Raw genomic sequence first — 23,932 nt, 5'->3', positions numbered from 1 at the left:
TGTCTCTATAATAATAAATAATTAATCTGCATGAATTAAAACTATAAATATTTTAACATATCTTATGGCTGGGCAACGCCGGCCGACCTGCTAGTTTTTTATAAAGAATTGAAAAAAAAAAAAAAAAAAAAAAAAAAAAACGTGCAGCAACTTACCAATGATGACATGCATGCCAAGTTCGCAGAGAGTCTTCGTAACATGGAAACCGATACCCGAGGATCCACCCGTAACGATGGCAACTCTACCATGTTGAGGAGGTAAAGCTACAAAAAGAAAAAGAAAAAAAGATACAAAAAGAAAAAAGAAAACAAAAGATACAAAAAAGAAAGAAAAAGAAAAGCTACAAAAAGAAAAAGAAAACAAAAACGAAAAAATAAAAAAAGAAAAGCTACAAAAAAGAAAAAAAAGAAAAGATACAAAAAGAAAAAAAAAGAAATAGAAAAGAAAAAAGAAAAGAAAAGCTCCAAAAAAAAAAAAAAAAAAAAAAGAGAAAAGCTACAAAAAGAAAAAGAAAAGAAAATCTACAAAAAAGGAAAAAAGAAAAAAAAAGAAAAGCTACAAAAAGAAAAAAGAAAAGAAAAAGAAAAGAAAAAATACAAAAAGAAAAAGAAAAGAAAAGATACATAAGAAATAAATTAAAAAGTGCCCATTTAATATCCTAACGGACTCTTATACACGAGAGATTTTTATATTTCCAAGGAAAAAAAAAATTATCAATAAAATAAAAATTCACTTAAACACCTGTTTGGGTTGAAAGCTTACTTAATATCTTTAAAGTAAATGTTTATATATAAAAAAAAAACAAGAACATACCGCTTTTGGTTTTCTTTTTTCTTTTACATAAGAGTCACCACTTATCAAGGCCAAGAGGCAACTCGAGGAAAAAGGTTAAAGAGTGTACAGTAGTGAATTGGACAATATTGTAGTAATCGTAAGTAGTAGAAATTTAGTAATTTAATTACTTAAGAGGAATTGCTCATCAAGAACTTATTTACATGAGACTTGAAGACAACCATATTGTAATCAGCTGGAAAGCAGGAAAACAGAAGACAGTTCCAGAGGTGTGCAGTTCTAAGAAAGAAGCTTTGTTCATGGAATCGACATTTAGGTTTAGGCAAAGATAAAGAGTGGGTGAAATTATTGATAGTGTTTTCAGCTAGACAAGTGTTTCCCGTGAACGTTTGGCGAAGGGGGACCATAGATTGGAGCTCAGTCGAGCACTTGTCATGAAAATATCGATAAAGCAGAGACAGGCTCGCAACGTCTCTTCTGTGAAAAAGAGGTTTCAGGGAAGAGAAAAGAGCATCCCTTATTAGGCTATAAAGTCTATTTTGAACTGTGAAGGCAGGATAAGGTCTTTCTAGCAGATCCTGCCCAGATGTGGCAACAGTACTTCATCCTTGTAGTTTAAATTCATAATATTTAAAAATAAAACGTGCCATCCTATTTCTTATAAATTAAAAATACTTTCATAGAATTTTAAATTATTCACTACAATCTAAAATGTTTTTTTTTTTTAATTTTTTTTTTACACAGTGATCACCACTTATCAAGGCCCGGAAGCCACTCAGGGATAAGGGTTATTGCAAGTACATTACGTTAGTGTGGAGATTTGATGAAGTGTTTAATTAAGGGGGCGGTTCATTAGGAATTTGTTAACATTGGACTTGAAGACATCCAAGTTGTAGTCCGGAGGGAAGCAGGCAGACGGAACAGAGTTCCACAGGCGTGCAGTTCTAAGAAAGAAGCTTTTTTCATGGAATCCGCGTTTCGAGCACCTGCCATAAAAATAACGATAAAACAAGGATAGGCTCGCAACGTCTCTTCTGTGGGAGAGAGGTTGCAGGGTAGAGAAAAGGGCATCCCCCACTAAGCCACGAAGTCTATTTTGTACTCTGTCAAGGCATGATAGGCTGTTTTTGGCCGCTCCTGCCCAGATATGGCAACAGTATTCCATCCTTGGACGTACTTGGCTTTTATATAGATAGAGAATTGCATCAGTAGTGAGATATCTTCTGGAGCGGTAGAAGGATCCCACCATCTTTCCAGCAACCTTGGCAACAGACTTGATGTACGTGTTCCATTTCAGATCAGGAGTAAAGGTCAAACCCAGAAGCTTGTCAAAACACGGGGCCTCACCCAGACGAGAGCCATCCATCACAATTGATGCCAGCTGGGGATCAGAGCGTTGATGATGTAAGGATAGGAGTTTGGTTTTAGATGCGTTAAAGGTAACCAGCCACATCTTCCCCCACTGAACCACGCGCTCGAGATCAGAGGAGAGAGTAAATTTTCCAAAAATCTATATAAATAAAACAGTAGATGTATGTAGGTGTGTCTGTACGAAAATATTTAACCGATAAACTCTTAAGATATTGATCACATAAAACTGAAATTAACAGAAAATAGTAATCATACACCAACGATGGTTTATAACGAGTAAAATCTTTGTTTGGATGGATGAATAACATATACAGAAATATGTTGGCAAGTTGAAATGCAAAATGTTCATTTCAACTTGTTATGGCTTAATGTAAACATCTTATAAGGTATTTACAGCTCCTCTTCCAATTTTCGGACTTTTAATTAAGTTAAAACGCACTTTATTTTTCTTTTGATGGATTGATTGTTGCTATTTCTTCTGCGGAGTTAAGGGCAAAATAAATTCACTAATTGATACAATAATTAAGTGATTGATTTTGTGCTATGAAACAGATACTGTCAAGAATTGTAAATGTCAACTGAATTAAAGGAATGAATTGTAAAATGGTCAACATCATGAACTTGGAATATAGACTTTTGTCATTCATTTATTATTGCTCTGTAATTACATTGAGCTTCTTAAATAAGGATTGGTATACATTCTAAGAAAATAAAGTATATATATTTCCACAGAAATTTATATAATATTCAATAGAGAATTGGCTCTTTCATAATAAATATGAAATCTGCAGGAATTAAAATATATTCAAGCATATTTCAAGGCCAGGCACCCCCAGCTAATAGTAGTAATACAGTTTAATATCTAGAAATCTTGTGTATAATAATAAAAGAGTGCTCAATATCTTAGAGCATGTGTGTTTAAAATGCGGCATTACCTGGGAGAAATAATTCCATTTGTTTTTTTTGTTACTATGTGTGTCTACCACACAAAGTACAGTGTTACCTAGAAGCAAGGCCCTGTCGGTGGGGCATTAGAATACGCCGACTGCCCCCCCCTGCAGAGGGTAAAAGTCCCTCAATGGGGGTCCTGGATATGACCTTAAACTATATTCAATGGTGAGGCCCCAGCTTGTGGGCTTTGGGGAGTGTGGAGCCACCCTTTAATTACCATTGCTCCCAGGTCCACTCTGACCCGGAGTGGTAGTACCTGTTAGGGTCCCAACTATGGGTTAAATAGAAACCGACGTGAAAACAACAAATATATTCTATTAAAAAAATTTTTCTTCAAAATCTTTGGATTCAGCATTAAATAACCCGAAAAGGGTTGATATGCCGTAAAACAAAAACAACCAACCAACCAACCTAGAAGCAATAAGAGTAATAATGCAGTTACATATCAGGTAAGTGGTATGTGTTAGTCAACCCAAAGTGCTCAATATCCTGGATAGAGCGAGTATGTTTAATAGGCGCATTGTCTGGGAAAAAAACAAAAAAAAAACATCACTATGTTTGACTATAGTATCATATACAACAAAAGCTAGTCATGTTGCTTCGATTTATGATAGCAATAAGATATAATACTATCATATAATTGGGATGAAATAACAGAGTGGTCAGTGTCCTAGATAGAGCATAAGTGTTAAACTGCTGCATCAAAGCCCAAAAGAACCATGTCATAAAAGACAAAACTCCTCAATAACGTCACACACTCAGTCACTCTGGTTCTTCTCAAGATCAATTGAAACATGCATAAAAACAAAAATATCTAGTAGCGCTACAAAACTGTGACCCAACCCCCTAGGGTGAAAATGGCGTCATTAAAGGGTGAAATTGGCGCCGAATTGAAGCTTTTGTTATGCAAGCTGTTCTTGGCGTTGTCGGATAACCAGATGGGTTTTAATATATTGAATACAAAAAAGTTAAAATTTAATGGTGATGCAATAAATAGGGTTTAGGAAATTGCGAAGACAAAATAAGTTATGTTTTGTTTAAGGCTAGATATGGCCGGGAAGGTCAAGGTATTGACCCCTGAAAAGTTGTGTGAAGAAATATGTGAATTATGCAGTTCTTTGGGAAAAATTCCTAATTACTATGCACAGATGTTTGGCCAACTAACCAATTAGAGAAGGCCCCGTGGTGATGTGGAGTAAGATGATTGGCTGAATGAGGACCCAATGTCCCTCGACCTCACATCATCCCTGAAAAGAAAGAAATTGGGGTACAGGGAAATTTTGCCAGTTGCTAAGTAGAGGAGAGTCGAGTTGAGTTGAGAAGGTGAATCGGGAATCATCAGAGAATGATCAAGCCAAGTTCGCCACCCTTCCCCAAACTCTACCAGTCGCCAGCTACCTGTCAACTGAAGGGAAAACAGATATCATGTAACTTACTGTTGAAAGGAAATTATCAAAATATTGTAAAAAGAACTGGTAAATATTATTTTGATTCGTAACCAACTTATTTCTGGATTTTAATAATTAGTGTAGAAAAAAAAAAAAAAAAAAAAAAAAATCAAAATTTTTTCTCTTCCCCTCACTTTGCTTGCTGACATCTTTGGCTTAATGAGCTATTAATTTTCAGCGAGCGGCCGGAGGAACAGAGCAGACGGCACATTGACCCTTGCTTCGAGTTGTGAATGAGAAGACACCAGATCTCTACTGAAGGTTGAGAGGCACTGTGTATCAAGCCGGTTACTCTTGATCCCGTGACACTGAAATCTGAAGAATTTTGCAGCTCCTCGGAGCGGAAGAAATCCAGAGTGGTGTTACAGAATTGTCCCTGGGTACCAGGATAGATAAGATGAACGCCCTGCTTCCTAGAGGTCACAAAACCACCATTTAATTATGCATTAAGTATTGTTGCTATATCTGGACTAGTGCATCTACCACTAGCTTAGAGTCTTTCCCATAGAAAAGATGCTGTGAGCCTGTCTCTGCTATAGTCGCCCCTCGCCAAACTTGCACGAAAAACACTAATCAAGTTGAAACCACTATCAATAATTTCACCCACTCTTTATCTGCGCCTAAATCTAAACGTGGATTCCATGAATAAAGCTTCTTTCTTAGAACTGCACACCTGTGTAACTCTTCCATTTGTCTGCTTTCCAGCTGACAACAAGTTGGTCATCTTCAAGATCAATGTAAACAAGTTCTTAATTAGCCGTCCCCTTAAGTAATCCAATTTATCAAATTTCCACTACCAACAATTACTATGATATTTTCCCATTGACTACTGTACACGCATTGACCCTCATCCTCGAGTGGCCTCTAGGCCTTGATAAGCGGTGATTCCTGGTGACTCCTATTTATAAAACAAAATATCTCCAACCTATTAGGTCCTGCATCATCAATCTAGCTCTATCCTTTGTTCCACTGCTCCACCCGTGTCTGTTTTACAAGTTTTTTTATTGAAAGTGCTCCAACAAACTCGAAACACTCATGTCTCCGTCAACCTAAACATACCAACTAACCCGACAAGCAAAATAATCCCAACCCTTCTTGGATGCTGGGAAGTTTTTTAATTTTAGTCTAATATTTTCTTCCTTTGAACTGATAGACTTTGGAATTCCCTCAGTATCCTGCTTCCCCAACTGTACTTAAATGTAAATGTAATGCAGACAGAGATCTCGTTGCTCAACTTCCTACATAGAGCCCATATTAATCATGGTCCCACATAGTATCTGCTTAGCCCCTTATGTCCAAGTGGCAATATGCTTTGTTTGAGGTGAATACAGTAGGAAAAAAGAGGGGGTGGGTGGGTCTGCATGAAGTCCCACACGTCATGAAGACAAAGTTTCCTCAAACTATGATGGATCATGTTTTTAGCAAAGGCCATATCATGCTAGCTCACATTTTGGAAAACGGACTTGCACTCAACTCCGATGACTATATGGAGTTGCCATCCACTGCTGTCAAGGACTAGACAAAGAAAGTGGCTGCGGGAAGGCCATATGTGTGGTAGCAGGACTTTAAGTGTCACATCTCCAGAAAAACCTAGAAATGGCTATCTAAGAACTTCCACGGTTTTATCAGTCTCAACGTCTGCCTCCCCCTTTCAAGCTCACCTGATTGCAACCCCATGGACTATTATGTGTGGAGTGCAGATGTGAAAGATACCAACTGTATCACTTGCAACAGCAAGAATAAGCTGATCATCAAGATCAAAGTTCTTTTCCAGAGAAGATGTAGTTGAATTTTGAGAATACATCAATTATTGGCCAATGACGTTTTTATAACCTTCCCAAAGGCCTTTCCCATACCATCTGTAATACCAAGGACAAGCTGACCGTCAAGATCAAACTAGAGTTGAGTGTCTCTTAAAGAAGACCATAAAGGGCCGTGTGCTCAAGAGTCAGGTTCTGTCTAGAGACCATTGTGATTGCAATCTCATCGACTATTATTTCTATTCACAAAAAGTGAATAAAAAAAAAAAAAAAAATCAAATTTATTTGAATACTTTGGAGAAGTGCTTTGATTTTATCAATAGTTTGGTTCCAGCCATTGTTCCATGAATAAGTATCTGAAAAATGTGATGGATTTATTTCTGCATCTATTTAGAACAACTTGGTATCGAGTTCTATTGCATTCTTCTTGATCTTCCTTCCATGCTGTCAAGCATTGGATGAAGAAAGTGGCTGCATAAAGACTATACACACATGATAGCAGGACTTTGCTCTACGTCATTTTTCTGGAAAAAAAACAAAACAAAAATATCTGTCTGAGAACTTCCACGACTTCACATCTGGCCCCACATCTCGCCTGGTACCAATCCTGTAATGTATGGGGTGTAGTTGAGAAAGACGCCAACTGTACCACCTGTAAAACCAAGGACGAGCTGATCGTCAAGATCAAACTGGAGTTCAGCGTCTCTTGAGAGACACTATTAAGACCATGTGCATCAGGGTTAGGTCTCGTTTGAAGACAGTCATGGTTGCAATCTCATGGACACCAACCATACAACCTGCAACACCAAACACAAACCAAACTTTCCATTGAAGAATAAAGAGGTAAAATATACAAAGTATTTATAGCTCTAGTATTGTACTATTGAGCTATTTGAAAGGAACTTTGTGTTAAAGATTTATATTTGAATAGAAAATTTTATTTGAAATATATAGCTATCTCTACTTCTATATAAAAAGAACATTGTGTGTGAATTTGCTCCAAAAACGACCAACCCAATTTTTATGAAATTTCATGTGGAGGTAATTTATGTGCCTGGCAGTGTTCTTAGATAGGATTTTTTATCGGAATGTCTTCGATAAGTATCAATAATCGATAACCGAAATAATCTGATGAAAGAAGAAACAGATTTTGACTAAAGTAAACACCTTACACAGTCTAACATCACAAGTGCATTTGAGAAGTTTTATTACCACACAAGCCAAAATGCCCGACACAAAATCAACAGTAGGTATTTTGATATGATAGGGGCGCGTTGGAAATGAATGTTTCTGTTTAGAGCATATGGTTTAATAACCATGATACTCGACTTTTGCATTTTAAACTTGAATTCAAGGCATTATATAAAAAAATAATCTCATAAAATCAACAGTAGGTTCTCTACAGTGCAATGCAGACTACAATGTATTGTGGACTAAGTCATGGCGGGGAGGCATGTGAAGCTTCCTCCTAGTGCACCACGACGGGTTCCTTAACTAGAGCAGAAAATCAATCGACTTGATTGCATAATGGACGATTTCACCAATTTCGATATGATAAAAATATGAGAGTGTGAAACATTCGTTGATCATTATTCAATCCTGGGCAACGTCGGGTCTCTTTGCTAGTATATATTATGTGTGTGTGTATTTTTATACTCTTATATTATGCAATGCATATATAAAAAATTCACATCTGTTGTATTAATTAAAAGGAGCAATCTGCATAACTCATTTCTCGGTTAAATATTTACACACACATATACATCTGTTTTAGTTATAGAGATATACCATTTGGACAATATACGCGACATTACATATATACTAGAAGATGTACCCGGCGTTGCCCGGTATTAAACGTAACGTTAAATTCCTTTAAAAAAAAAAAAAAAAATAAAATAAATTGAAAAAAAAACAAAAAAAACGAAAAGGAACAGACATGTGCATACGAGTATTATGTTTTTTTTTCTAAACAGTTCACTTCTTGTAAGTTAAAAAAAAATACTCGAGCCGAGACTGAAACCAAAAAAACTAAAAACAGCCAGTACGATAGCCATTAGACCAACTTAACACGATCTTTAAAAAGTGTTTTCAAACCTCGTGAAATAGTCGACAACAATATATACAAATCCAATAACCCCCAAGTACTAATTTTTCAATTTTGACCACTTAGCAACCCCTTTTTTCCAGATGAAAACCGATTTAAGTTTTCCACATGTCTGAATATCCTATATACCAAATTTTAAGTCTGTACATCAAAAATTAGTTGAGTACGTAGGTTGAGAATGTCCTCGCACACGCATATACACACACACATTCTCACTTTTAGAGATATATAGACTACACGCACATGTCCTTAGTATTACTATTACTTAGGGAAAATTAGCCTTAAAATATAATTTCCTTATCAAAAAAAAGTAAAAGAAAATAAAAAAAAGTATTTTCAGGAGAAATTTCGTGTTAATCTTTTTTTCTGTTTGTCTCTTTGACATGGTCAAACCTCAAAACCAATTTCATTTATCTCAGAAGATCATGCCCCCCCTCTCCTACTCCGCTCTTTCCATGCAACTCATTCTCCCAATCCTTCAAAAATATCTTCAGAAATCTCATTTGTTTCTGCATTCTCTGTTTTGTAGTTTAAAAATTTTTTTAATTTTTTTTTATTTCGGTTGGTGTGCGTGTGTGTAGGTTTTATTCATCTTGCAGCGTTCCAGTTGGTAATGGCTTCTCATGACCAGAGAACTAATTTTTTTTTTTTTAATAATTATCAACAAACGTGTGTTCTTGATTTTTTCCTCTGTTGGGTATTCACGTAGTGCACCTGGATTAATGCTTTGAAAATAATAGGTATACGAACAAATGAGAAATAATTGTAAAAGTTGGAAGAAGCCATTTTGGCACAAGCCACTCTTCTAGAGAACTAACAAGATTATCTGGCGTTACCCGGATAGGAGAGAAAGGGATAATATCGCTTGTAAAGACTAAGAACTAACTTTTATGGGTATTCTTAAATTGAAAGCCATGTTTAATTTCAGAAGAGTTTCCGATAGTTAGCTATTCTGCACAAGTCTTGGAGATGAAGAGTTTTCAGTGAGTAGCTGTGCTGTATAAATCTTGGATTTTAAGTTTTCCAGTAAAGCAACCGGCCCTGACGGTATTCCAATTATAGTACTCAAAAACTTCAACCAGAACTAGCGCCCATACTTACAAAACTGTTTAAACGTTGTCTTAAGGAGAATTGCTTCCCAACACCCTGGAAAATCTCATCAGTATGCCCTGTATTTAAGAATCCAGGTGATCGCTCACCCCCCTCTCAGTACAGGCCAATAAGTCTTCTGTGCGTCATGAGTAAGTTGCTGGAACCTGTTAAATAGAGAAGTAATCAACCATCTCAGCAAAAATAACCTTAGTGACACACAATATGGTTTCCGTTCTGCTAGATCTACAGCAGATGTGCTTACAGTTATATCTCATAGGATTAGCGAATCTCTAGACGGAGACAACCTTTCTAGGGCTACTGCTCTTGACATATCAAAGGTCTTTGATAGGGTATGGCATAAAGATTTACTTCACAAGATCAGCTATGGTATAGCTGGAAATGTCTTCTCAATTATTAAATCATTTGTCTCTGATAGGTTCATAAGAGTAGTAGTTGATGGGCAAAAATCAGAAGCCCACAGTATTAATGATGGAGTCCCTCAGGGGTTAATCCTGGGCCCAACTCTTTTCCTGATCTACATTAATGATCTTCCAAATCACATCCATACATCATTCATAGACATTTATGCTGATAACACTACCATCTATGGTAGCACATCTAAGACTATAAACAACCAAGTTCTCTCTCCTCTGATCTTGAGCACGTGGTACAATGGGGACAGGAGTGGCTGGTTATTTTTAATGCATCTAAAACCAAGCTTCTCTCTTTACATCATCAACGTTCTAATACCCATCTGGCATCAACTGAAATAAATGGCTCGTCTTGGGGAGGCCTCATGTTTTGACAAGCTTCTGGGCTTGACCTTTACTCTTGATCTTAAATGGAACAGGTACATCAAATCTGTTGCCAAGGTTGCTGGAAAAATGGTGGGATCCTTCTATCGATCCTGTAGATATCTCACTGCTAATGCAATTCTCTATTCATATAAGAGCCAGGTACGTCCAAGAATGGAGAACTGTTGCCACATCTGGGCAGGAGCTGCTAGAAAGGACTTGTCCTGCCTTGATAGAGTTCAAAATAGACTTTGTAGCATCGTAGGGGATGTCCTTTTCTCTTCCCTGCAACCTCTTTCTCATAGAAGAGATGTTGCTAGTTTGTCTCTGCTTTATTGTTATTTTCATGGCAAGTGCTCGGCTGAGCTCCAACCTATCGCCCCCCCCCCCTCACCAGACTTCCACAAGAAACACCCGTCTAGCAGAAAACACTATCACTAATTTCCCCCACTCTTTATCTGTGCCTAAACCTAAATGTAGATTCAACAACGCTTCTTTCTTAGAACTGCACGTCTGTGGAATTATCTTCAGTTTTCATGCTTTCCAGCTGATTACAATATGGTTGTCTTCAAGTCTAATGTAAACAAGTTTTTGATGAACCGTTCCATATAAGTTAACAAATTTACCGAATTTCCATTATTAACGATTACTATATTGTTCAATTTCTACTGTACACTCTTTAACCCTTATCCTCGAGTGGCCTCTTGGCCTCGATAAGTGGCGATGCCTATGTATATATATATATATATATATATAAAGCTGAATGTGTGTGTGTGTGTGTCTGGTCACAAATAAGCTCCTATATGGTTGACCATTTTAAAAAATTGATTACATATAATGATAGAAGATGTATCGAGACACAGGAATGGGTATGTTTGATCTGGCAGAATGGTGGTTCATTAAAATTGTGGCTGGTCCACAAAGTATGGAAATAAAAAATTTAAATTGAAAAATTTAAAAAAAAAACGTTTACAAGTGTTTTTGATATAGATGTACATAAGAATACTTTCATAAGTATGTTTTAACTTAAATAGGGATGGTATAATAAAATTGTGGGGTCTGCATTTGCGCCTGGCCACCATAGAATGGAAATAGGCACAAACTTTAATAAAGACTTGTCATATCTATCTGCGTAAGTATACTTTGATAATTATGTTTCAGTTTGAAGAAATATGGTATAATAAAATTAGGGGGTGTTCGTTCGCACCTGACCTCAATAGAATGGAAATATATCACAAAGTTTAACAAGGTTTTTTAATATAGATCCACAGAATATTGTGACAAGTGTTTCAGTGTGAACAGGTATGGCATAATAAATTATGGGGTTTATCGATTTTATTTTTACTTTCATCATATTTTACTTTGATTTTGATACCCCCAAATTCAACCCAAATTTACAACCCTTCCTTTTCATAACCTATCATACTTTCATAAATCAGAGTCCATTTTCTGTAGGCTGTTTTTGAACCCAGTCAACGACAGGTACCTTTGCTAATATATATATATATATATATATCATATATATTATATATATATATATTTTATCTACTTATTATTATATTACAATAGAAAAATACGTTAAAACTGGAAAAGAAAAGGACGAGATATTCTAGTAAAAAAAAAATATAATAAATTTATAATTTAAAATATTGCAACATTAAGAATTTATTATATAATGTTATAAATTGAATAAAAAATTTCTTAATGCTGCAATATTTTAATTTATAAATTTATATTTTTTTTACTAGAATATCTTGTCCTTTTCTTTTCTAATTTTAACAAATAGTCCTTAACTTTTCCATGTTTAAGCTTAACCATATTACTTTTCATGCTCGCAATTTTCTTTTGTAATACATGATTTTTCCAGGCTTCAAATAAATTTACTTGTTTTTTGTTTAATTTCAGTTTAGTCCCGTAGGAGATGTCCTTTTCTCTTCCGTGCAACCTCTATCTCACAGTAGAGATGTTGCAAGTTTGTCTCTGCTTTATCGTAATTTTTATGGCAAGTGCTCGACTGAGCTTCAATCTATGGTCCCCCCCCTCACCAAACTTTCACAAGAAACACTCGTCTAGCTGACAACACTATCAATAATTCCCTCCCCCCCACTCTTTATTTGTGCCTAAACCTTAACGTAGATTCCATGAACAAAGCTTCTTTCTTAGAACTGCAGGCATGTTTTCCTACTTTCCAACTGACTACAATATGCTTTCTTCAAATCCAACGTAAACAAGTTCTTGATGAGCCGTTCCACTTAAGTTAAAAAATTTACTGAAATTCTGTTAAAATTGGAAATATGTGAAAATAGTGTGTTGGTTTTTGTTTTTGTTCAGAAAATAATTAAAAGATTGAGGTTTTGGAGAACCAGCTTCACTAAAGGAAATCTAATATGCAAAACAGCATAAAACATGTCCAAGTCATTTTTTTTTTTTTAGCCAGCATAGCTCTAAAAAATTCAGCAATATGGCACCCTATTTGAAAACTTTGGAGATCCCTAGTCTAGACGGTCGATTTTCTTGCCAACTGATGGGAGATTGATTCCGCCAAAGGGAGGGGGAGGGGCTTGTGTTGCAAAGCAGAATGCAATGGCAACTCCATGCAGTCCGCTATTATCAATTATAGCGTGATAAAGATGGTAGATATAACCGGTCGTGAGAAATGAGACAGAAAGTCGAAAAGTAGAAATGAAAAGTGAGTATCTCTGATCTGCAAAAAAAATGCCTAGGTATTCTCTGGTAGGGGCACCTCAGGAGATTAGCAATAAACTAACCCTTTCTCAAAAATAAAAGGAAAGCCTGAGAAGGATGGACCGTCTAGAACTGCACAGGACCAGAATTATTCTGCAATTAACCCAGAAATAGTCTAGACCAAAAATGAAAAAAAATGAAAATGTGTGAAAATAGTATGATTTCCTTTTTGTTCAGAAAATTAAAAAAAAAAAAAAACGAGGTTTTGGAGAACCAGTTTCGCCAATTAACAAAACAGTATAAAACACATTCAGGTCATTTTTTTTTTTTTAATTTTTTTTTGGGCACATGCAGTTCTAAAACATTCAGCAATATGCTCACCTCTCATTCAAAAATTTTGGAGACTCCCATCCTAGTTTGACTGTCTTCCAAGTGTTAGATAATAGCCAGGTTGAAGCATTTAATTATCTGTAATCTGTTTATCTATCTATCTGCTAATCTAATTATCTATCTAACAATGAGTGGACAACAGAGATTTGAATGGGGACATGTTTTGACATGTATCAAACTTTGTGACTGGTCAGTTTGCACCGGAAGTATCCAAATGGGGATTAGATGTTACGTGTCACATGTTCCGGTTTGTGCAAGCATAGTTTGACTCGGGTTCAAAATGCCAAGAAAGACGGATGGACTAAACAGGTCTCCCCTCAGAACAGAGACATCGAAAACCCCACAAGCTGAGAGTCCATTGATCATTCTCTTTTGCTGTGACAAATACTTGGGAGTGAATAAAATATATAAAATCCTACAACGTCTTGTGAAGCATCTGTAGGTTTTGTGAATACTTTCAAGAGATTAGATAGGCCTACAAAACTTAATACACTTGGTTTTTTATCTGTTCAGGTACTCCTTTCTATCAGAAGGAGGATTAAAGTGATCCGATTCTTTCTTCAAGTTCACCAGGATCAGGAAAGGACCTTAAATCGCTTTGGCACTTATGCAGAACATGAACCGCGCTGGAACAATGGTGTTATATAGCAATCCATGCTTTACTGTTCTGTATCTTCATTGTTAATAATTGCTTTCTCTCTAGCTATTCTAACAGATGGCAGTTCTTTTTATTTCTTTTTTTTTTATGGCGGCTTTAAATAACCAAAAGTTTTAGACCGAATCAGAAAAAAAGGTTAATTATTCTATTTTTTTCTTTTTGATTTTTAGTTTATATTTAATAAAAATATCAGAAATATGACACCACATATCTTTCTTAAAACAGGTCCGGCTTCCCAGGTTGGTTAAAGAATCTTCCAGAAGCGACCAGCAGTAGAACAGGTATGGTGACATGTGTATATATGTCGACATGTATATACGTATATATGTCGACACGTGTATGCGTATATATGTCGACACGTGTATGCGTATATATGTCGACACGTGTATGCGTATATATGTCGACACGTGTATACGTATATATGTCGACACGTGTATATGTATATATGTTGACACGTGTATATGTATATATGTTGACACGTGTATATGTATATATGTTGACACATGTATATGTATATATGCCCCGTTAATTAAAGGATAAATATAAATATTACTTAGATAATAACAACACCTATACAACGCAAGGCTGACTAGTTTCACCTGGAGCAACTAGTTATCACACCAATGACCCGTCTACACCTTTTCTCCTGTCAGTCATGATGAGCTATGCTGACAATATAACGGATTATGATAATTTGAATAACATAAATTAGCGCTTCTACCCCTCCCTCTTGTCATAGCTGACAGAATAAGAACAATTTACCCCTGTTGATTAAACGAAAGGCTTAGTTCAAAATCCGATACAGGTTTCTGAGTTCTACAAAGATTTCCATGTTCGGTAGTGAAATGTATGTTGTGCAGTCGATTTTTCGTCAGCGAGAAAAAAAAAAACAAAAAAAAACAAAACTTGTACACTTCATTTTTGTATAAAAATATAAAAACTTATTTGCTGTTTCTTTCTTTACTGCCTCATAATGCGTGCATCCAACTGGAGACAGAGAGTGCCACTGGGAGGTAGGTGGATAGAGCCACACTTGTGTAATGTTGATTACCAGCTGACTGTAGGCTTCCAACTTCTTTTTGCCTTTTTCTCTGGGCTATATATGTGACCTGCTTTTTACAGGTGCACTCACCTCCGACAGCTGCGGGTGTCAAATAGTTGACCTTTCACCACTGACAATATCAATTCTGACAACCTGATCCGCATTGTTCAGTGCATTTCCTACTATCGTGTGTGCACCTTTAACACGCGAGAGTAGTTACATCAGCCGAAGCGTTATAAAACCTCTTGATAGAAAATCATACGAATTTAAAATATGTTCAAATCAAGTTTTATAAAGATCCATACAATGCTTACAACACATGTTTAGAGCATTGATTCAGGTTGACATGCGGCTTATAGACAGTGAACCTTGCTCCCATATAGACTAAATGGATAATAACTAGGGCTATGACAACAGAATATTCTTTTCATTATTTTGACTCAAATATTTATCTGACAGTTAGACACAGTTAATCAACTGAAAACCACATCACTATGTAAAAGCATATAAGATATGAGCGAATACACACTCGAGAGTCAGAACAATGAAAAGAATATGCTGTTGTCCTAACCCTAATAATAACTAATAAAATAAAACAACACTTTCACCCGTCCCCCTCATCATGTCCGACAGAATAAAAACAATCTACCTCTATTGATTAAACGAAGGGTTTAGTGTAACAGTACATATGAGCACGTGGGAAAGCATCAGCAGCAAAAAAGACAGCAGTAGCAGCCAAAAAAGGCACATATGCAAATTAGGAAGACTACACAAGAAGAACAAGGAAAAAAAAGGAGAAAAAGTGCACCACATGGTCCAGAGAAGCAAAGTGAGCATTGAAGAATATGAACATGCAAACTCAAGGACGAGAATGGGTCGGCTGTTGCTGACATGTGGTCGGATGAGAAAGAAATGTGATGTGTGCCAGGTTAGATTACCTGTGACAGTGAGAGACTTTTTTTTTGAGATGGAAGAATAACGATAATAAAAATTTTTGTAAAAAAAAAAAAAAAAAAGAAAAAAAGAAAATGCCGACCTGGATTTTTATTTCTTTCTTTCCTCTTGGTTGTAATGGCAACGTTACATTATTTCGAAAATCCAATACAGGTTTTTGAGTTCAACATAAAGAATCCTATGTTCGACAAGAAGAAGGCTGGTAGTTACATCAGTCGAAGCGTTATGAAACCTCTTGATACAAAATCAGAGTTGAGCATGTAATCCTGCAGGCCCACTTCACTTTGCTCCTACGCAAATATGGCATACCATATATATATATTATTATGACTAGGGCTAGGACAACAGCATATTCTTTTTATTGTTTTGACTCTCGAGTGTGTATCCGTTGATATCTTATATGCTTTTATACAAAGTGATGTGGTTCCCGGTTGATTAACTGTGTCGGATATATATATATATATATATATATATATATATATATATATACTCAAGGGTCAAAACAATGAAAAGAATATGCTGTTGTCACAGCTCTAATAATGACAGTAGCAACACGTCATGAGCCACATTGACAAAATGTTTATGAAATGGTGGAGGAGAACAATGGTTAAACATGCATGAATGTTGAATGATTAGGAACAAGAGTGCAGGATGTTGTGCATAAAATAATCTTATATATAAAAAGCTATATATCTGTCTGTCTGTGTCTCCATATTTTCAAACTATCTCCTCCGACACTAAAAGTCGTAGAGCAGTGCTGCTAGGGGCCTCGAATGATTGGATTTTTTTATAAATCATTCTCTTATGAGTCTTTAACCAGTTAAGATAGTTTTTGAGGGGTCAAAATTGAAAAAAAATCGTTATACATTTTGTACATTCATCTTAGTTTATTTTTAATCGGTTCATATGCATGTCACGTTGGTACTGTGGTAACGTCATCAGCTTTGAATGCTACAGTCTCGGTTCTAGCTGATGGCATCTAAATACTTTTTTTTTTTACTTTTGAAATCACAACTTTATAATAATATATACGAAATCTGGACAAATTAAAATATCATATTTAAGCCTATTTTACGCCCGAGCAAAGCCGGTCACCCTCGTCGCTAGTCAAATATAACTTAAAATACTCAACACACATCCTGCATATAATGATATATGCAACGTATATTATTATCTATATATTAAAACCGTAGTACCTTTAGCGTATGTATGTGTGTCATGGTTTCCAGATTATAAATTATTCGATCGGGAGATCGAATTTGTTAATGTCCCATCCTATGTCCAGACTGATGATCTCCCCTGGTATTGGGGGAGGGCCGGCAGGGAGCAAAAGGGAAATAGGCAGTTCAGTACTTCTCTTCGAGACAAGTTGCTCGTGTTTATACTTTGAATGACCATCTTCCATTTATCACATCACTGTCTGGACATTATTTCACTTTAACAGCATTTATTAAAAAAGGAGGATAGAATGTGGTAACATACTACGAACATTGAATTAGTATATAGAGACGTTAATTTAATGTTCGTAGTATGTTATCACCTTTTATAATCCTTTTCAATAAATAGGATCTCCCGATCACTGACGACCCAATGTAAAAATATTAATTAAAAAAAAAAAAAAAAAAAAAAAAAAAAATGTAGTTTTTGGGCCGTACATGAAACTAAAATACACCTATGTCTTCTGTCTAGGCTCTAAAGGTAGTATCTGTTCTGTCTAAAGATGATATAATGATATGGTGGAGTTTCCGTTCGCACCAGGCGTCCATACAATGGAAATATGTTACAGACTCCTGTAAGAATATTGGAGATAACCCGTAATAATCAGATAGATTTTGTCTCTACATAAACCAGATTACTTGGATAAATACGTTTACAGTTTAAATAAAAAGGCTGCAAATAATATTGTGAGGATTCATGGAGACTTATGAGTAATGTTTGAACAAGATCTTTGTAGTTGAGCGCCTTTATTTTTTCCCAAGGAGTATCTTGCTACATTCGTAAATGCCGCCCAGGCACTCAGTTCTGCAGGATTCATAAAATTCTAGAAATTTGTGTAATTCATTAAATTTTGAATCTGGGATCCATCAAAATTTCTAGATTTTAATTTCTCTATGGTTAGGCCTGGAAATTTCATGCCAATACAGAATGAAACAATAAAATTGTTGCCCTAGAAGAAGGAGTGCTACGACTTTGTACCCTTCTCTCACTGGCCCTCCTTTCTTCCCCAGACTTGAATCCACTGGACTATATTTGGTCATACGTCAAGAACACCAACATGACCTCCCAAAACACAAAAGCAAGCCTAATCATTGCCATCCACAGAATGCCCAGCACCAATATATTACATGCTGCTGTGGAATTTATACAACTCCCGCTAGTTATTATTATACTAGCACTATTATTTATACTGTTCTGCTGGCCTGTTTTCTGGCTGACAACAATATGGTTCATCTTCAAGTCCAATGTAAACAAGTTTTTGTTGAGCTGGCCCCTTAAATAATCAAATTATACCTAATTTCAACCATTAAAGATTACTACGAGTACACTGTTGTTCCGGTGACCATCGTACATTCATGAACTCTTATCCTCGAGTGGTCCTTGGGCCTTGATAAGTGACGACTCACTTGTAAAAAAAAAAAAAAAGAAAAAAAAAAAAACCCAGATCCGTGCAAATTTCATGGAATGAAAAATATATATAGATCAACAAATATGTTTAGATAAAACTAACAGTCTTCTGAATAGCACAAAAAAAAAAAAAAAAAATTTTTTTTTTGTTTTTTGATACAAAAAAGCAATACAATTTTTGAAGGATAAATTGCTTTAAAAATAAAATTAAAAAAAAAAAAAAAAAGAAAAAGAAAGAAAAAGCCAAATTCGTGAAATTTGGCTTTGAAAAGGCCAATCTGGCAACCCTGGATAAGAATATGAAAGTGACTTCCCTTTGATGGAGCTTTGTTTTTGAATATCTAATTACTGAAAACGTAACGTATAGACCAACTAAGGATGGAACAAGCAGAATCTATCTACTATTACATAAAAAAGAATTACGCATGTGTGAGTTCATTCCCTATGAACTCTAAAATGGCTGAGCAGATTTTTATGAAATTTCACATGAAGGTACTTTGTATGCCTGGCAGTGTTCTTAGATAGGTTTTGTAAAGGAATGTCTTTGATAATTATCAATAATCGAAATAATCCAATGAAAGAAGAAATAAGCAATTTTGATCCATTTTAACACAGCCTAACATCACAAATGCTCTTAAGAAGTTTTATTACCACAAGCCGAAAGGCTCGACATATAAAAATCAACAATAGGTTCTTTGATATGACAGGGGCGTGTTCAAAATAAATGTTTTTGTTTTGAGCAGAATTGAAGCATGATACTTGACTTTTTGGTCCCTCGACAAAAGGCGAGTGGACCTGTAAATTAACCTTTGCCCATTCATCCGTTCATCTATCCACACATTTCTCAATAACTATGTCTTGGAATTTTGGGACATTTTGCACAAACATTAAACATGATATGAGTAAAAAAGTAGCAGAACGGATTTTCCGGGAAAACTCCAGTTGCCCCTCTAGGGGTGCCTTTCAGGTTAAAATGGCTAAAATTAACACTTTTGTGCCTATTAAAAAAAATTGATCCCTTAGATTTTTATAAAACTTTCTGAAAAGTTGTAACTAAGTGATTTCTATATAATTTTGTTTGTCTATACTTCGCGATAAGTCTTGGGTGGGCCCCAGGGACTCTTTTAGGGCTAATAAGTTGGTTGGTTGGTTGGTTGTTTTATGGCATATCAACCCTTTTCAGGTTATTTAATGCCGAATCCAGTGATTTTGTAGAAAAAGTTTTTAATAGAATATATTAGTTTTTATTTAACTCAGGGTTGGGACCCTAACAGGTACTACCACTCTGGGTCAGAGTGGACCTAGGAGCAATGGCAATTAAGGAGTGGCTCCACACTCCCCAAAGCCCGCAAGCTGGAGCTTCACCATCGAATATGATTTAAGGTCATATCTAGGACCGTTTAGGGCTAATAAAAACACTCCATTTTTGGGACTATTTTACCATATTTGTCCAAAATTTTCTGTGTATGTCTATTTAGCAGTTTAGCATGGTGCTGAACTCAAATTTAAATATGTTAAGGCCTTGAGAACTTTGGGATTAAATGAGGAAAGGGCAAATGATGGACTTAGTCATTTCTTTTTTTTTTGCATGGTGCAGAACTCAAAGTTACATATGTTAAGACCTAAAACTACACCGTTTGTTCATTTTCACCAGGATTTGACGTCCCCTGGGGACTTTTGGGGCTAAATCGGGGGGGGGGGGAGAATGCTGAACTTTTGCATTTTTTTATGCCTTGTTCACTATGCACTTACGGGGGACCATGCATGCTTCAGTTATTCATTTTGAACTTTAATTTGTAAAAATAATAATTTTATAAAATCTACAGTACAATTTAGACTACAATGTATTGTGGACTAAGTCACCGTGGGGAGGCATGTGAAGCTTCTTCCCGGTACACTGCGGTGGGTCCCCAGCTAAAGTAGACAATCAATCGACTTGATTGAAAGATGGGCGATTTCACAGATTTCGATGACATTAAAAATATGGGAGTGTGAAACATTTGTGGATCATCATTAAATCCTAGGCAACGTCGGGTCTCCTCGCTAGTATCATATAGATATTGTTTACGCTTTAAGTCTAGTTAACTTACACAATCACCTGGGTTAACAATGTATATTTTAAATTGATTTATATATTTTTCACGTCCATATTATCTTTTTTTTACTTCTTTGTGGCTGTATAAGTTTGACGTTCTATACGCGGATATGTTCTTGTGTTGGGATAATTAATCGGAATTGGAAAAATCAAAACTTTTTAGGGTATCGGAATTGGTATCAGAATCAAAAAAATTGGTGTCAATTTTCCGATACCCAAAACGATTCTTTCAATTGCCTTTCCTTGTCTTTGTTTAAGAATTAATTTTCCATCAATAATGATGAAATAATAATTATGTATTTTTAACAATCAGTAAAACTAAAATCTATAGTCCCCCCCCACACACAAGTGTATTTTTACGTCTCCGAAAAATATATGCATAAATTACATGGGTATTTACAGAAATCCGACCTCCCCCCTTAAAAATATAATGTTGCTAAATATTGAAATACTTTAAAAGAATCAAGAATCGCTAATTATATTGGAATCGTTCCATCAATATACGACACAATCATGTCGACACACCAGTTCTCGCCAGATCACTGAAGTTAAGCAACGTTGAGCCTGGCCAGTACCAGATGGGTGAAAGGTGAGGTGCTGTATGTACTGCAAGGTAAAAATACCAGGTTGGGAAACTGGTGCAGTCTATCCTTCTCTCGAGGATAGATGGGCCTCTCTTATGCCGTGGTAGGCAACCCATCTAGTGATGGCATCACGATAAAAAATACCCTTGATAGCCTTGGAGAAGCATCAAGTATTTCCAGCTATTAGAAAAAAAACGTGAAAGATGCCGCGGTATTTGTTCACGTTTCACCTGTGCCTACTAGCATTGGATGAAACATTTCGTCCCATCACTAATATGTACATTCAGTTATGCTGCCCCCCCCCCATATCAAGTAAATGTGTTGCTAAAGGCAGCTACATGGAATACAACTAATATATGAACTTGTCTTGTCAGATTACATACCCTTATGCCTAGCAGCCGTGTTCCAGAATTAATAATGATTGGTTCATTAGTTTAGGAGTGAATTCTGCACACACAGATATGAACATACACACACATACCTAATTTTATATAAATAGAGATATTGTTTATGCTTTAAACCCAGTTGTTTCACAGAGATAACCGAATTAACGACTCGGATTAACGATGCATCTCTGGATGACATTAATCCAGTGATCCGAGAGGATAATCCATCTTTGTTCCACCATACTGTCGTCCATAAAACACGATGCACTTCATCAGAATTGATTGACACATTTAAGCCGCAATTATTTACGAACCATCATTATTTACAAATGCAGTTACTCTCAGGTGAATATAATTAGCCACACGCAGGTATAAACTCTGAAATGTCAACAAAAGCAACTTATCTGTCAGCTGATCTTGTGTTCATAGCTCTGTTTTGGGACGATTAATCGGAATCGGAAAAATCAGAAGATTTGGGGGGGGTATTGGAATCAGTATTGGAAAAATTGATGGCTATTTTCCGATGCCAAAACGATTCTTTTAATTGTCTTTTTTTATTTGATTTTGTTTCAAGCAAAATCTTCCATTGCTGGTAATAACGATAAAATAATAAATATTTATTGATTTTAAAATAGCAGTAAAGCTAAAATCGATAGGTCATCCCCCACAAGTGTATTTTGACGTTTAGGAAAATTGCTGCATATTTAACATGTGTTTTTACAAAAATCAGGGGGAAAAAACTATCTTATAGTTAAATAATTAGATATTTATAAAGAATCAGAATCAGTAATTGATCACGAAATCGGTAATTGTATCAGAATCGGGAAAAAATATTGGAATCGTCCCATTACTAATAAGCTAAAATCGATAGATTATCCTCCAGAAGTGTATTTTTATGAAAATCAGGGGAAATAACAATCTTATAGTTAAATAATTAGAGATTTATAAAGAATCGGAATCGGGGAAAAATATTGGAATCGTCCCAGCACTAATATATATATATTTTTTTTATTATTATTTTATCTGCTTAGTTACACATATTTTGGTTACCGAATTGTATCAACGATCCAGCAACTTCAGACGAACAGAAAAGGTTTTCCGTTAAAGTCTGACAAAGTTACTGGATCGTTAATACGATTCGGTAACCGAAACATATGTAACTAAGCAGATATAATATATATATATATATATATATATATTTGCTCTGCAATAGTATTGAGCACCTTCAGGTTTTTACTAAATATATATATATATATATATATATATATATGAAACAAAACTTTTCGTATCATTTCGTTCTTTTTGCTTCATACATCCATAAGTGTTTAATTACAACCAGAATGTGGTAAAAGGTACCAAGGTTTAACAAAAAAAATAAAAGAAACTATGAAATATGAAAAGTTATAATTAAGGCAACCAAAAAATTGCATGTAATAAACAGGTTGAGTAATTTGACAAAGTAATTATATAGAAAATTTCATAAATCAAAATATTTTTATTTCACGTGATAAGAACATTCAATGAGCATTAATTGCAATTTTTAGGTTGCCCTAATTATAATAAAATACGAACGAAACGAAACTTTACTAAAACCAAATGCAGCGAACATTATATTTTGCAAAACTTTTGCTCTCTCTCTCATATATATATATATATATATATATATATATATATATATATATATATATATATATATATATATATATATATATATATATATATATATATATATATATATATATATATATATATAGCATAATCACGTTGACACACAGGTTCTCGCCAGATCACCAAAGTTAAGCAACGTTGAGCCTGGCCAATACCAGATGGGTGACCATTTGGGAAGGCTAGGCGCTGTATGTACCTTCTGAGAAGGTTGGGCGTGAGGCCAACACCCTACCCCGTAAAAAGAACTCAGTCGCTACAAAAGCATCTACAAAGTTGTAGATGACCTATGCCCCTTAGGGGCTCAAGGCTATGGATAGATGGATATATATATATATAAGCAAGTGCCTGGCGTTGCCCGGTGATGAAATGTGTGCAAGGTCCCCCCTCGCCAAACTTTCACAAGAAACACTCGTCTAGCTGTAAACACTATCAATAATTCCCCCCACTCTTTATCTGTGCCTAAACCTAAACGTAGATTCCATGAACAAAGCTTCTTTCTTAGAACTGCACGCTTGTGGAATTGTCTTCCGTTT

General features: G+C 35.5%; 1 protein-coding gene and 1 long non-coding RNA gene across 6 annotated transcripts in view; one reads left to right on the top strand and one right to left on the bottom strand.

Annotated features, from left to right (window-relative positions):
* LOC145259268 (uncharacterized) overlaps positions 1–23,932 on the top strand; it is a 112,661-nt gene that overhangs the window by 23,929 nt on the left and 64,800 nt on the right. The gene's annotated exons all lie outside the window — the stretch shown is intronic.
* The window catches only part of LOC145259266 (polyprenol dehydrogenase-like), a 244,249-nt gene that overhangs the window by 198,196 nt on the left and 22,121 nt on the right, over positions 1–23,932 (bottom strand). For all 5 annotated transcript variants that reach the window (XM_080117105.1, XM_080117106.1, XM_080117102.1 and 2 more), the window contains exon 2: positions 156–263. In XM_080117105.1, the coding sequence (XP_079973231.1) occupies positions 156–263 (108 nt within the window). The remainder of the gene's footprint in view (positions 1–155; positions 264–23,932) is intronic.

The sequence above is a fragment of the Euprymna scolopes genome, chromosome 34 (assembly GCF_053919585.1).
Source record: "Euprymna scolopes isolate OS-2025 chromosome 34, ASM5391958v1, whole genome shotgun sequence".
Taxonomy (NCBI): Eukaryota; Metazoa; Mollusca; class Cephalopoda; order Sepiida; family Sepiolidae; genus Euprymna; species Euprymna scolopes.
The sequence above is the reverse complement of the archived record's forward strand: the minus strand, read 5'-3'. Positions and strand labels throughout refer to the sequence as shown.